At 43.3% G+C, this 15968-nt stretch overlaps 1 protein-coding gene across 1 annotated transcript in view; it reads right to left on the bottom strand.

Annotated features, from left to right (window-relative positions):
* Positions 1-13984: 13984 nt before the first annotated feature.
* The window catches only part of TNS1 (tensin 1), a 361563-nt gene continuing 359579 nt past the window's right edge, over positions 13985-15968 (bottom strand). The window contains exon 29 of the mRNA XM_056861619.1: positions 13985-14252. Coding sequence (XP_056717597.1) covers positions 14108-14252 — 145 coding nt within the window. The 3' untranslated portion in view covers positions 13985-14107. The remainder of the gene's footprint in view (positions 14253-15968) is intronic.

Here is a 15968-nt window from a genome sequence, read left to right as displayed (position 1 = left end):
CAAATTTGCTACAGGCAGTATCTCATCCCCGTGGTGCCCAGAAGTGGGGTAAGTGGGAGACACAAAGGCAAGGCCTTAGGGTTTGAAAGGGATGCTGGGGGGGGGGAACCTGACCCCGCCCCAGTGGGCAAGACCTATAATGGTCAGGTGGTGGCAGTGGATACCCAAAAAGAGAGTGAAGCGGGTCAGTGCATTTCAGTTGACTATGCTCTTAGAATTGACCCCTTCCTGAGAAGTGGTATGTTATCTTATTCAGTTAGTCACTTACTAAGCAGGACTCAACTTATTTACTCACTAAAAGTAAGTCTTTTTATTGAATAGCTCCAATGTAATAGATGTGAATATATGTGTATATGCAAACTCTTAAAAGCAGTAACAATGCATCCAATAAAGCAAGCAAGTTCTACATACTATTTAGTTTTAAAATCCAATACTTAAAATATAACGGTTAAAGAAGTCTGATTTAGTTAAAAGAATCTGATTCACACTATCTAGAATAATATAAATCCATACATACCCAAAGACAATCTTCTGAGACTCTCAGTCCAAAGACTTAGAGAGGTCTAAAATTCTAGCCTTTCCCTGTCCATATTTATACTATCCAAATCACCTTCAATGGGCTTGGGATTATTTTCTCTGATGAACTCACCTTTCACTGGTGCAGAACTTATTTTACTGCACATGCTCTGTAGCTTCCCTACAGACTACCATATAAGGACTTCCTCACTCTTAGCAGACTATTTTGCTGAACATGCTAATTTTTAAACAGTTTTGGGTCTTATTATATCTCTATTATAACTAATTTTACCAGCATTCTCATCTCCTGAAGAACACGATAAAAATGAACTTCCTATTCATAACTTCCTACTATCATTTTTTATATTAAAACCTTAAAACCCAATATAATATCATTAGTCAGCAGTTAGCAAAAATACTGCCAGAGTACAAGGAGAGGGGAGAAAAACGGCACCTCTGTACTCGTACCAAAAGGTTTAGAAAAACAGTACAGGAAACTGTATATACACAAAGTGCAAATATTTATAAGCTACTGAGGTGAAACATAGACCATATACGTGACATATATACAACACTATTATATACTGCTGTGGATCTGAAACGGCTGTATCCATCGATGATTGTGGCTCTATATGAACTTTACACAAGGATTACAATATTAGCATTCATTTGGTACTCAGTTGAGACCTTTGGAACTTCTTCTATATATTTGTGGTACTCAGTTGAGACCTTTGGAAATTTCTCTACATTTTTTGTGTGAACTGTACATATTGTATATAATTGTGTTGTATATATGTCACGTATATGGTCTATGTTTCACCTCAGTAGCTTATAAATATTTGCACTTTGTGTATATACAGTTTCCTGTAGAGTACAAGGAGAGGCCAGAGAAAATCCCCAGAGTACAGGTCAAAGGAAAAAGTATTTCTGACAGTGGAATCATTCAAGGACAGAGAGTGCAAAATTCTGGCATGAAAGTGCAACAGTAACTCTGAAACATAAGTCCTTGGCAAAGAATACCCAGGCTTGTTCAGTTTTAAAATGAAAGTCAAGCCTCTGCAGGGTTTTTATGAGAAGTTGGGTTTTAAGCTGAATAATTCTGCACATGCACAACACTAATACAGCAGTTCATATGTCCTAATATGTCAAAACCTGTAACAAGAGAGAGGCAACCCCCTCCAGGAGAGGTTGAGAATCCCTGGGAGAGAGCAGGAGTGGAATAGGGCCTGTGAGTGAGCAGGCCCGTTCTGTATAGGTCATTTGATGTATTCATTCTATTTCAATTCCAAAGAGAAAAAACACATGCGAGTCCATGTTTTACGGATTGGTTAATGTAATGACTTGACCATGACCTTGGGAGGGGTGACAAGCCTCTTCTTTGGTAAATAAGGTCTTTTAATTTGCAGACTGGGGCAAAGCGGCTGCAATTTATTTATTTGTTTTCTTAGATACAATCTGGTTCTAGCAGAAACAGCTACAGACACAAAAGTGCTCAGTCCATTGTTCAAGACCAACTTGGACACGAAACATCAAGGCAATCTGGCCAGGAGCTTGCCTTATGTATAGCTGAGAGAGCCCCATCATGGTAATTTCACCTAATGATTGTGTTCCTGTCAAAGTTCTCAGAAGACCTAGTGGCAGGTAGAGATCTCATTTCTCGTACTGTACCCTATCAGTTGGAGCCATATTTACTCAGTTGGTGCTGAGGATGATATGAAATATGTGTCAACACCTAGCCTTTCTCTTTTGCTCCTTTGGCCACCAGACAACATTCTGTTATTGATACTAGAGATGTGTAATCAGTACATGCCCCTCATATGTGACCGTACTGGTGTGCTGTTTACATTAATGGTGCTTTATTGCCCAGCATTGATGTTGGAGCCTCTTGTGCTGGCATCAGCAGTTCCTGTGGATCAGGTTTTTAGGAAGATCAAAGCCCACAACATTGATCTAATTAAAAATATTATATATAAACATAAGTTTACTATTAAAGACCGACAGCCAAAGATTACGTTGGTTATTTCACATCAGTCTTTGAAATGCAGTCTCCATAGCTTCCTTGGTCACACTCTCACAAATAGGGCTGTTGATTCGGTTCGGCCCGAACTGGAAAACAGCCAAATTTCCCCTGATTCGGTGGTTTTTAGTTCTGGACGAACCGAACTCAAAAATGGCGGGAAACCGGGGAGCCGAATTCAGTGAGTTCGGGAGTTCACGAATAAATCCGGCCAATTCGGGGCCATCAGTAAGCAGCATAACCGTCAATAAGCAGCATTCTCCTTCCCCGGCCAATCGGTGGCCAAGCTGGATCTTCTTCTGGCCAATCAGTCAGGATTGAGTACTGGAGGAATCAGCTGATGTGTGGCCCGGCCGGGGAGAGAGAGAGAGAGAGAGGGAAATCCTCGTGTGTGTGGGGGTGCTTATGCACATTCGCTCCTTTCTGTAGCTGCAGGGGGTGTATTTTTGGGGGTACAGACCCCAAACTTTCAGCAGAGATTCAGACAAGCCTTCTTAAGAGACCACCACATTTTGTAAACATTGGGTCAGGGGGTCTCGAGATATGGGCTCCACCCCTTTTCCCTCCCCCTTTTCCATTTCTGTGGCTGCAGGGGGCGCTTTTTTTGGGATACAGCCCCCAAACTTTCAGCATAACTTCAGACAATCCTTCTTAAGATACCACCCAAGTTTTGTAAAGATGGGTTCAGTGGGGGCAGAAATATTGGCTCCCCCCTTTTCTCTTTCCGTGGCTGCAGGGGGTGCATTTTTGGGGGTGCCGATCCCAAACTTTGAGCGGAGCTTCAGACAATCCTTCTTAAGAGACCACCCAAGTTTTGTAAACATTGGGTCAGGGGGTCCTTATTGGGATGAATGGGATCCTGTACCCATCTCCAGAGCAAAACGTCCCATGCCTAAATGGAATCGTCTTGGATTACACAGTCCTCCCCAACCCCTCCTAATGGAACAGAAGACAGCCACAGTAAGACCCCTTTGGGGGCTTTAATCTATAATTTTTCTCCTGTGTGTGTGGGGGGGGGGAAGCAGAGTCTGTGTGTGTGTGGGGAGGGAGCAGTTTCTGTGGGTGGGGGGGAAGCCAAAGGGGGCTTTTGCCGGTTCTGCCTGGGGTGTGTGTTCCCCCTCGAGTCTCTCTCTCCCTGGTTTGAGGGGGGGTTTCAGTTGTGTGTCTTCAGGTTTTCCCTCATTCATAAGAGTGGTTAGGTCTATTTGGATGCTTGCTCAAAACTGGTTTTCAAATGGTGACTTAAAGAATGCATTTGGAGTCCCATGCAAAAGGGGAAATTCCACCCCTCCTGCTCATTATGCATAGCTAGCTGCCTCTGTCCCTTTCCATGGTTTGCAAACTCCCAGGTGTCAGGTGTTGCTTTGCACAGTTGCAAAGGTGTTGCTGTCGAGTTGCTTTGCAGTTGTGTTGCAATGCTTTGCAAACTTCTCAGCTGTTTGTCGGGGCTGGGAGCTTTGTGCGTGGGTGGCAAGCTCTGCTCAGAGATGCACATTAAGGGTGGGGGGACCCCTTTCGGGGTCCATATCTCAGCCCCCCCGACCCAATCTTTACAAAACTTGGGGGGTCTTTCAAGAAACGTCCTTTGAAGCTCTGCTGAAAGTTTGGGACCTCTACCCTCAAAAATACCCCCCCAGAGCCGTGGAAAGGCGCTGTTGTGTTTTTAATGGCTTTGTTCGGCCAAATTTTTTCCCCCGAACTTTGAATTCCCGCCGAATTGCACGGACCCGAAGTGGGGGAGTTCGGACTTTGGCATATCCCGAATCTAAACGGGCCGAATTCAGCCGAATCCGAACTATACCGAATTTTTTTTAATTCAACAGCCCTACTCACAAATGTACTGCCTTCTCCAGCCCCTGCTTCCCATCTGCAGCATAGGGCTCATACAGTAATAAAGGGCAGTTTTGTTTTCCAGTCACACTATTTCTCTGCACTTTTCTCAACTCTCTCACAGTCCTCTTTCTTTCAGGCCCCTGTTTCCTTCCTACTGCTTACTTGGACCACTTTCTTCAGCCACATTTCCTATTGGTCTCCTGAGCTTTAGCCTCCTTTATGATTTTTATCTACTAACTATTGTTAGCCAAATTGCCCATTTATGAATATTAATAATAAATGAGATGGGGATATTAGCTTAATTAACTGGCAAAAGGCTTAACTATGGGGATTCTGACCAGAGTTTATGGGAGTTCATTAACTGTGATCTTCAAGTAATGGTGCTGATACAATGGTTCAGTACAGGGACCTGCATGCTACACTACCAGGCCTCTCCACCTCCACCACCTCATCTCACTAATAGAATACTGATCTCTTCTTGTAAGGATCTCTGTGTGGCCATACCCTTTTCACCACCCACTCCTTAACCATAACAGCAACATTTCTAAACATTCTGTAACTAAATCTTCCCTTTGCAAGAATTATAATTTCTGTGAATGTTCTGACATCATAACAACACAGCCTACAGTAGCAGGAGAGTGATTGCAAGATAGACACCTGTTTTTCGTACCATATCTATGGAAATACAAACAGCCCCCACTTTTGTGGTTTAGTCATGCTGAAGTTTTGATGTGGTATCACCTTCATTTCAATATAAAGTATATATGTGTACCCCAAAGGTTCAGCAAAACAAACCCGTGGTGGAAGCAATTCCTTCATAAGCCCAGAACGTCCATAGAGGCATTACCTCCAGAGTTCCTGGTCTTACCTATATGCTCACAAGAACATACTAGAAATCAGTACTTCTGACTCTCAGCATACCCCAGCCTGTCCTTCTGTGGAAGATGTCGGGCAGTTCCAAGAATGCAGCCCTGAATTTGCCTTGGCAACTATGTAGGTGAAAATCACTGTTGATCTCAGGATGTGAGAACCCCCTGAGAAAATTGCTGGTGGTCTTGTGCCTTGAAATGCTTTATTGCTTCCCACAGGGATTTCCAAATTCACCTCAAATTTCTCTTGAGATGAAATTTGGTGGCAACTCTAGAGGCAGTCTGGTGGTTTCTATGTTGTGCTTCAGTGTGTGCAAAACATGTAACATGAAAGTGCGAGGGGATAGGAGGGAGTGAAATACAGGCACCAGTATGATTTCCCTGTGCAAAAAGTAGTGAGTCTTTATTCCTTCACTCCCTTAAATTTTGATGATACAATTCCAGCAATTCAGACACCAAGCTGGGCATTTCAAGCAATGGTATATTTCATATAATTGATTCTGTTTAAAATCTTATCATTTATAAAGCCATACAAGGAACTGCAATGAGTCAAATTAGCTGTACAAAGGGTAAGGAAAGCTTGGGTGTGCATGGTCCATTCACACATGAACCATGAGTGATGCAGAATCGCCTCTTATATGAGTGACAAAAGTTATGGGCACAAAGATACAAAATATAAAAGAAAAGTCCATCTTTATAAATACATAGAAAGGGAGTTATTTCCGTTTTCCCCTCCTTGCTCCTTTTCGTGTTTGTGCATTTGCACATTTGTATTTTTTAAAAAAATTGGAGGGATGCAAGAAGAAAATGAAGAGAACGTTTTGCTCCAAACAGTCATTAATACTGATTTGCAAAGAAATCTGTAACCATCCCAAAACAAACAAACAAAACAACAACAGTGGCAGTCAGAACACAGTAAAACAGGGTAACATCCAGCAATTCTAAAATTTGGGTCTCTACTATTTATACTATTGACCAAAAAACTTTTTGGGGCGGGGGTGGGGGAGTAAATCTCATTGAAATCAGTGGAAATACTTCTGAACAAACATTGTTAAATCTGGGCTGTTGAAAGCTACTTACTTTAGGGCAATCCCATTGATGTCTAGTGGACTTTATCCAAGAAGCCACTCGACATCAATCAGATTGCTCCAGAGCCAGTAATTTTCTCCTGCTCTTTGTAACAGAAGCCAGCACACTAGTCCTAAACGTCTTGTGTGGAAGGCCCACAGACCAAGGCAGGGCTGGCTTCTAAGGAAGGCATTTAGGAATGGAATGCAAGTTTTTCTTCTGCAGGTATTCCTGTATAGGGATCAGTTGCTTACATACGCTATTTAAATTGCTGCTTTTATAAGTATCACCATCGGACCTTTTTTTAGTAGTCCCTGTTGTTTTGGGAATATTAAATTGCATTGGCTAATGGCAAATTTGTGCAATAATGGGGTCACAGCAGCCTAGGCATTGGACAAATGAGAGGCAATATGGAATCAAGTATTTTAATGTGGATGTTGGTGAACAGCTCAAAATTTCTGTAAATGTTGTAATGGCAAAGAATAGAACCACTGATTTTAAAGTCAATGGAAACTTCTATGGGCTGCAGTAAGAGATGTTAGGCTTCCTCACTTAACATGGCAGAAGTTATGTCCCTACAGAAGACTTTCATTCACAAGCAGCATTAACTCATTCAGTAACGCTTCTCTCCCACTCAGATTTTAACTGAGGACCTCAGTCAATCAAACAGAGGAATGCAGTAAACATAGTTTATCTTGATTTCAGTAAGGCTTTTGATAAGGTTTCCTATAATGTTCTTGTTGACAAATTGGGAAAATGTGGTTTAGATCCTGTTACTGTTAGGTAGATCTGTAATTGGTTGACAGATCGCACCCAAAGAGTGCTTGTTAATGGTTCCTCTTCCACTTGGAGAGGAGTGACTAGTGGAGTGCCTCAAGGATCTGTCCTGGGCCCTGGGAGGGGTAGCAGATTTGGTAGAAAACAGAGGTAGGATACAGGATGATTTTGATAGGCTGGAGAATTGGGCTAAAACCAATAAAATGCATTTCAACAGAGATAAGTGAAAAGTTCTGCATCTAGGTAGGAAAAATCAAATGTACAATTATAGGATCAGGGAGACTTATCTCAGCAGTAATGTGTGCGGAAAGGAACTTGGGGTCTTAGGAGAGTAAACACTGAACATGAGTCAGCAGTGTGATGCAGTAGCTAAAAAGGCAAATGGGATCCTGGGCTGTATCAACAGAAGTATAGTGTCCAGATCACGTAAAGTGATGGTATCACTTTGCTCTGGCTAGACCTCACCTAGGGTATTATGTTCAGTTTTGGGCACAGCAAGGATGTAGACAAGCTGGAACGTGTCCAGAGGAGGGCAACAAAGATGGTGAGGGGTCTGGAGACAAAGTCCTATGAGGAAAGGTTGAAGGAACTGGGTATGTTTAGCCTGAAGAGGAGAAGGCTGAGAGGGGATATGATAACCATCTTCAAGTACTTGAAGGGCTGTCATATAGAGGATGGTGCCAAGTTGTTTTCTGTTGCCACAGAAGTTCAGACCAGAACCAATGGGTTAAAATTAAATCCAAAGAGTTTCCATCTAGACATTAGGAAGAATTTTCTAACCATTAGAGCGGTTCCTCAGTGGAACAGGCTTCCTCGGGAGGTGGTGGGGTTTTTTCTCTCTGGAGGTTTTTACGAAGAGGTTGGATGGCCATCAGTCAGCAATGCCGATTCTATGATCTTAGGCAGATGATGAGAGGGAGGGCATCTTGGCCATCTTCTGGACATGGAGTGAGGGGGGGGGCACTGGGGGTGTAGTGGGGAGGTGGTTGTGGGTTTCCTGCATTGTGCAGGAGGTGGACTAGATGACACTGGTGGTCCCTTCCAACTCTATGATTCTATGAAACAGACATTTTTTGTTTATTTGTGCCCTAGTGATAACATTTAATGTCTGTTTTAAAGACAGCGAAAGAAAGAAAGAAAGAAAGAAAGAAAGAAAGAAAGAAAGAAAGAAAGAAAGAAAGAAAGAAAGAAAGAAAGAAAGAAAGAAAGAAAGAAGGCTTTTTTTACCTTTGAAAATTGGTATTATCAACAAGGAACTTATGAATAGAATATGTCACTGGAAAGATTTTCCTTTGATTTACTTGTTTTAAACCAATTACTCTAGACTCACTAAGCAGTCTTTATAAGAGCAAGCTGTGAAAATTGTTTCCTGATTCTAGTTGAGGATGGGGGAAGGGGATCCTTGTTTTAGTTGCGTCCCTGGAGATCAGCAGGATCTAGGGAGGGGTAACAATGAAAAATAAATCTATGCACACAGAGGAGCTGACAAAAAGTGGAAGTGCATAGTATTGTCCAGCCCTAGGCTAGCGAGCCAATACTGGAAGAGCTATTAAGCAGCAGCATATCCAAGGGAAAAATTATTTGTGACACCAGGATGCAAGACAACAAGGCAGTGACCTACCTCCCAACTGCTTTAATGAGGTCTGGTTCATCTGCAAGTCCTATGACCTCAGAACGGCATGAATGCTGGTACTGTCACTGTTTTGTTTTTTTAAAGCATAACCCTCTTTTGAATGCACAGAAGATATATCCAGCCATGGCTATTAACCAAGATGGCCAAAGGATACTCATCAGGTCCCAAAAAATTGCTTGTACTGATGAAACTGATACAGAGCAGCAGACCATGGGCCAATTCAGATTTATCTTGTGCCTTACATATTCTAAAAATGCACAGCAAGGAAGTAAGTGTGAAATCTGTACTGAGATGGATCAGAGTATATTTTTCTGCTCACTTATGACCAGACCATCATTTTGCCAAATATTTCCTGGACACACCAACAGCCCAAAGACGACTGGCATCAAGGTTGCTTTAAATTGGCCTGGAACCAATGAATAAATATCCGTGGTGACCAGAAGATGGACTGATATGATCATTGTATATTGACCCTCTTTCTGCTTCAGGCTTCTCTAAAATATCCCGCTTACAGTGCAATTGGAAACAGGGTACTGTATTGGTTGGGTTTGAGAATGGCAGTGAATGTGACAGCCCTAAGCAATCTAATGGTATACCATGTGGAGACATTAGATCTTTCATCCTAGCTACCCTGATGAGCTGATCTCTGCAGCCACACAGAACATTAAACCATCTTTGCCAATGCATGCAATTATGCTGGGCCCCAACAGAGACATTTATCTCTGAGAAGTTAGGAGACATAGGAAATGATACCTTATTTGAGATGATACTTAAAACAAGTAACTGCAGCAGTGTTAATGGAAAATTTTGGGCATCTACCATTTTGGTATGAATTAAGTGTTATGGGCAAGCAAACTAGGGAATGAGGATGTCTGAATGACTTTGTTCCCATCCACTGTCCTGAAAACCGCTTAATCACTTTCTCAGAATATCAAGTTAAATATAAAGATAGTTAACCTCACCAGCAGTTAAGGGGTGGCCAGAGCTTCCAAACTGTCTAGTGAAAACCAAAACACAAAATCACCATCAACAAAGTTTAAAACAAAACAGCACAACCCCCCCCCCAAAAATAGGAAAGGAAAAAAGCACATACAATAAATGTACAACCAACACTTAGAGGAAAGTGCATTTCAAACAGGTATCTTTGGCAACATTATGCAGTTCTTTGTGCACAGAGGAGGGTGTTTGTGTGCAAGTATATAAAATATAACACCTTCTGTTGAAAGAGTAGAATATTATTATTATTATTATTATTATTATTATTATTATTATTATTACATTGCATACATGGGAGCAATTGACATTAGACATCAGTCCCAGACATCAGAAATGAGGTTGTTCAAAATGAGGGTGGGGGGAAATCCTTCTCTAGTCTTCTTTTTAACAAGACAACAAACTAAGGGCACCGGTGTGTTAGGGGATTGTAGCAGCTCCTCAGTTATCTGGGTCTGGCATAAGGCAAACTGATAAGTCCAGAATGTGCGTGTGTGTGTCCCCTGGGTCACACACAAAGAAAGCCAAAAAAACAACAACAAAAACAACAACAACCACCCCAAAGAAGCCAGCCAGTTGTGCTTACTCTCATCTTGGGCAAGCAGCTAGATGGATGCATGGCTAAGCAATAGGGTCTGGCTTAACAGCCCTCACTCCCTGGTAAAGATGACAGGGAGGAGGAAAGGCAAGACAATTTAATCCGCCCCGGAATTGTGAGAGTAGTTGTGGTGGGGTTCATAAACTAGTTGCCTTCCCACATCTGCCAGAGTTGTCATGCCATACCAAGACAGTGCTAGCAGTTCATAAAAAATGGATAGGTGGTCTGGGCTGAGATTCCAGCCTGCTGGTTGTCGTGCCTACTTGGGGACCCTGAGCACAAATAGAGAGGCACATGGCCAGTTGCAGAAAGGAAGGGGTAGGTGAATAAAGTTTTTCCCTTTTCTGGCTCAATCAAGATACCCAAAGGAAGAGGAGGGTCTAGATGGAGCCCTCATTGTCCCTAGCCAACTGCTTGCGCCTCTTTGGGTTATTTGCCTCACACAACACTTCTAGATTCCTGGATCTACAGCCACACAATGAAGGAGCTGTGGAACGGATCCAAGTAACTCTGGGATGATAAATGTAACAGTTACTCCTAAAATGCAGCTTTTGTCTTGAATGCAAGCTAGAAAAGCAACAGGTAACAAAATGTGACTAGTTTTTGTCCTTTATTAAAAAGTCATGATCAGCCAGTGAGCCTTAAACATTCCATCTTCAGCTAGTGAGTTAGTAAAGGAGCCGTGAGCTGGTAACACCTGGAAGCAACTAAGTCTGTTGACTTGCGTGTGCCTACCCTGATGATACTTATTGATAGGTGATTGTTGGATACTTTATATTAAGGTTAATTCTTTGTAATGACAAAATAAAATGAACCATAACATTTCAGTACCACTTTTTGTGGCAAGACAGCAGATATTGAAGGTTTTTTGCAGTTTTTGAAAGCAGTGAAAAAAAATGAAGTCTGAAAAACATAGACTTTCAAAAATATATATATATATATATATATATATATATATATAATATTTATATATCTATAGACACAGTGTTTCTCTAATTGGTTAATGGCAAGGTGAGACAATTGCAGGCGAGGGAGGGGGATCATCTTGCTTGAATTTTGCAGAAGGAGGGAAATATTTGTAACCAACATAAAGAATAAGCTACCCCAGTCTCCAGCATCTCATCAGGTTGGGGATGGGGATGCAGAGCCTGGGTGTAATACAGAAAACTGACACTCCCACTCCATCCAAGTGCCTGCCTCAACAGTGGCTCTTGAATTCAAAACTCAAGATCCAGAAATGAGTCTCTCTCAGCACACTTTCACACATACGTACACCGTTAATCCTTGCACCACTTGGCAATGAAAAAAAATTCATACATGCTCAGGCAGATTGCTAAACATGGAGGGGGAAATGAGAATTGCCACATGGCATTCCCTTCTGGATCAAATATCAAAATACATGGCTTCAAGGGGGGTAGGATGGACATCACCTTTTGGAACCTTGCCCATGTCAACTAACCAAGGAAGCAAACTGCACTGAAGGACACAAACAAGCATCAAGTGTCTATACATAGGGCTGGGGGTGGGGTTTGGGAGGGGATGGTGCTGCAAATATTCAAGGAACTAAAAGAAATAAAAGCAATATGGAAAAAATAAATGCTTTTTTGTGTGCAAATGTAACTTTTTAAAATTTTGATAAGCTTACTTTATTTTGTCAGTATATTTCATACATAGGTTTTATATATAATCAAGGCAATGAGAGAGCCACACTCTCTAGGAAAATTTAGGTGACTGCATGACTTGAAATTCATATCTTAACTTAGTGAGTGCTTTATACTGAAGCATCTCACCAACACACTAAAGATAACCCTCTGCATTTGAGCTTTCTTTTTATCAGAAACCAAAATGGCATTTCAGGGTAGATGGTTCATCATCAGTGATTTTCAATGGGGGCCCTTGAGTTCTGCTATAGGGCATTTGCTCAACCTACTAAAGAGTGTTTGATGAGTCCCTCCCATTCAGTGTTATCAACCGGGGGCTTGTACAGCTGATAGCATGCTTGCCTCTTGAGAAGCCAGTCCCCACTGGACCAGCTGACAAGGCAAGCCAATAGTGGCTTGCTTTCAGCACGGACCCTGCCTGCAGTTTAAGAAGAGACTGAAAAATTCACAATAAAGGGATACTGAGAAACTCTGAAAGCACTATAAAAAGTCCTTAAGAACAAAATCTTTAACAGCCAAGCAAAGGACTTATGATAATTGAACTCTCATTGTCAAAGATACCCAGAGTCACTAGGTATCCCTTTTATGGCTCCTATTAGGAATGCCAGAAGTTATACTAGGGGAAGGACTAATCTGGGATGTTAGCAGAAAAAACACACAGTTCCTCTATGGCTGATGCAACTACACAACCTCATTTGTTGTGGAAATGGAAATGAATGCATAACATGATTTGCAAGGTAGAAGAACTGCCTCCCTTTCCTCATAAAATGCATGCTAAGTACAACACTGCTAGCAGAGCGCTAGTAGGCCAGTGCAATAACTGATGCATGGAGAAGCAAAGCTTAAGGAAGTCAAAATCATGAACTAATTTTGCTATATACTGAATACTGAACCTCCACAGTGGGCAAATCAGTCAAATCTGGCCAATGATTTTCAGAACAGCTATGGCCATGCTTAAGCCATAACTTACTCCAGCTTGGGTCTTTAAAAATATTCTTGATGTCTTCAAAACAAAAATACCCCCTCCCTGTAATCAGATGATTCATCTTGCCTTTTGCACAACTGAATAATTTCCATGCAACATACAAAATCACGTGCATCTCTCCAAAAGGAGACAGAATAAACCTAGGCAGGGCCATTTTCCCTTTATACAGAAAAGGAATGTCATTCCCAAACTGCTGGTATTTTAACATTTTAGGGGCAGGAGGTCATTGTACAGATTTTTTGACCTGCCATGGGCCTCATTACATAGAGACTGGAAGATATTATTTTGCTTTGGATAGCATGCTCCTGAAATTAGCTAACGAGAGCCTCCCTGCTGTGTAACTCTGTGTACAATGGTATATGTATACATGCATGCGCATGCGTATGGGTTTTGCATGTGTGTGTCATTCTACCAGTTAAAATGAGAACTTCCTACCTGCAGTAGATATTGCACTACTAGCAGCTGCTCATGAGACTTCTTCTCTGTCTGGGGTGATGAAGGCTCTTTGCCTTTGGAAGAAAAGGAGAACCTGGGCAATTGATGGATGAAGTTCTGAATAACCACTCAACATTCAGAGTCATAACCCTAAATGGCAGATTTCCACAGATATGCATTAGGACATGTGCATATCACACAAAATGCATATGCCACACAGACACACACACACACATACTTCATACATTCAGCAGCTGAAGAGTTGGGAGCAATTACTCTTGGAAATGGCCATCAATGATTGCTTGCTTGGCATGTCTCTCAGTGTGATTCCTGCAGTTCAGTTATTCATGTTTTGTTTGTCTTATTTTCTAAACAAGCAACTACTATATACTCCCACCCCACATAGGTTAATGAGATCCGTGCTTTGGCCTGAGGGGCTGAATTCTCTGATTTCATGCTGATCCAAAATTGCCTCCATAACTCTTGAACTTGGCAGGAAAGGTGATGGTGTCAGTTCCTTGGTTTCTGTTTAAGTACGTATGTTTGGTTAGTTTGGGCCTTCCAATGATTCAGGCTTTCCACCCCTTTTCTCCCCCCCCCCCCCGCATCAGTTCACTTCCCTCTCTCACAATGCACTTTCTCGCACTCCTTCTCGGAACAGCTCTAAGTCCTTCTTCAAAATTCAAGGGCAAGAAGCCCCCTGCCAGGGAAAAGGCAGGAGTTCATCTCTTCTGAGAGGAGCCCAGCATGACCCTGGAGACAAAGTTGACAATGGCAGCAGCCGGCTGATCAGGATCCAGCTCAGCAAAGAGGTGGCAGACGTTGTCGGTTGTGCTGCCTTGCTTCCTGGCCACAAAGCCAAAGAGTCTGTGAAAATAATGAAAACATTCAGAGAGAAAATATATGAGTGAGAAAAGGAACCTATGATAATCCACTGTTATTTGAAGATCATGAATTGCCAGCTAACACCCTTGGGTGTGATTCCTGCAGTTCAGTTATTCATGTTTTGTTTGTCTTATTTTCTAAACAAGCAACTACTATATACTCCCACCCCACATAGGTTAATGAGATCCGTGCTTTGGCCTGTGGGGCTGAATTCTCTGATTTCATGCTGATCCAAAATTGCCTCCATAACTCTTGAACTTGGCAGGAAAGGTGATGGTTTAAGTACGTATGTGTGAGGGTCTCTGTCTTTGTGTCTCTGCTTTCCATCACCTGCTGTGTTATCAGTGAACTCGTAAAAGCAGTTCACACCTTCTGGTCTCAGGCGCCAGGCCTGATGGCCCATGTATCTTCCCCCCCCCCGCTGTTCTTCCTGCCAGTACTCCCTCAGGCCGATGCGGCCTTGGAAGTGTGATAGCCGCCCAGACTTCCTGGGATCTGTCTGATGTTTTGTATTATGCCAAGCTTGTAACTTCCCATAACAATAAGTGTGAACCCCAGTGCCCCAGTGCCCTGGAGTCAATATATTCTGTAAACCCGTATAGCCCCTCACTTGCAACTTTCTACCTGTGCCTGTCTCATCTCCTGAAGGCTTCAATAAATCGATTGTTTCTGTATCAACGTCTGAGCAACTGATTTGGAGAAGCAAACTCAGAGAGGGGGATCTCTCACATTAAGTTGCAAGTCTTTGCCTCTCGGACTGCAGCTGTACCGCTTTGGACAGAATGTCAGCCGACGAGGACACCACCCCTAACCCCGATGCCCCCAAGGAACCGGACGAGCCGGAGAAGCCGGACCCTAAAGAGGAGGGAGCCAAGCCAAAGAAACCGAAGGGTCGCGCCCCCGACCAAGATCGGGACGGACGTCCCCGGGGGCTCACTTATTGGCTGGACTCTCCCAAGGGCTGGTCGCTCTCGCGGACTGCGGCGAAGGATCGCCGGTTGGCCTTCCCCAGCACGGGACTCGAAGGGGACCCGGCCCGCAAAGAGGCCCTCATGGAGGAAGAACGAAAGCAGTGGCAGGAAGACCGCCGGGCTATGCAGGAACAGATGGAGATCATGCAACGCGTAATGGGTGAGATGGCCACGACCCTAGATGCGCTGAAATTGCAACCTCCAGCCGGTGCTCCCCCAGACGGGGCGCCAGTAGTTCCGCCCGCAACCCCTGCCCCCCCGGCCCGTCGGGACCTGAAAGTCACGTATGACGGGTCGGGAGACCAGTTGACCTTTTTTATGGTCCAAGTAGACATTTTTATGCGGGAACAAGGCCGAACCTTCGTTTCTGAGGAGTCCCGGGTGCAGTACGTGGCTTCCTTACTGCAAGGGGAGGCGGCTGCCTGGATGGTGTTGCAGTATGAACTCCGCTCGCCGGTGCTGCGAACCCTGGACGAGTTCATGGTAGCACTCCGAAACCGTTTTGAGGACCCGACTCTAGGTGAGCGGGCTAAAGCCTCCCTGATGCAACTGCGCCAAGGGACTAAGTCGGTGGCGCAGTATGCAAGTGAGTTCCAGTCACTGGCTAGCCGAATTCTGGACTGGAGTGAGGCTACCTTGGTACAATGTTTCAGGGAGGGTCTCAACCCAGACCTCCAACATTGGGCCTTCATGCAAGGGAACCCCCCGGATGTGGAAGGTTGGGTTC

The sequence above is a fragment of the Euleptes europaea genome, chromosome 15, assembly GCF_029931775.1.
Source record: "Euleptes europaea isolate rEulEur1 chromosome 15, rEulEur1.hap1, whole genome shotgun sequence".
Classification (NCBI taxonomy): Eukaryota; Metazoa; Chordata; class Lepidosauria; order Squamata; family Sphaerodactylidae; genus Euleptes; species Euleptes europaea.
The sequence above is the reverse complement of the archived record's forward strand: the minus strand, read 5'-3'. Positions and strand labels throughout refer to the sequence as shown.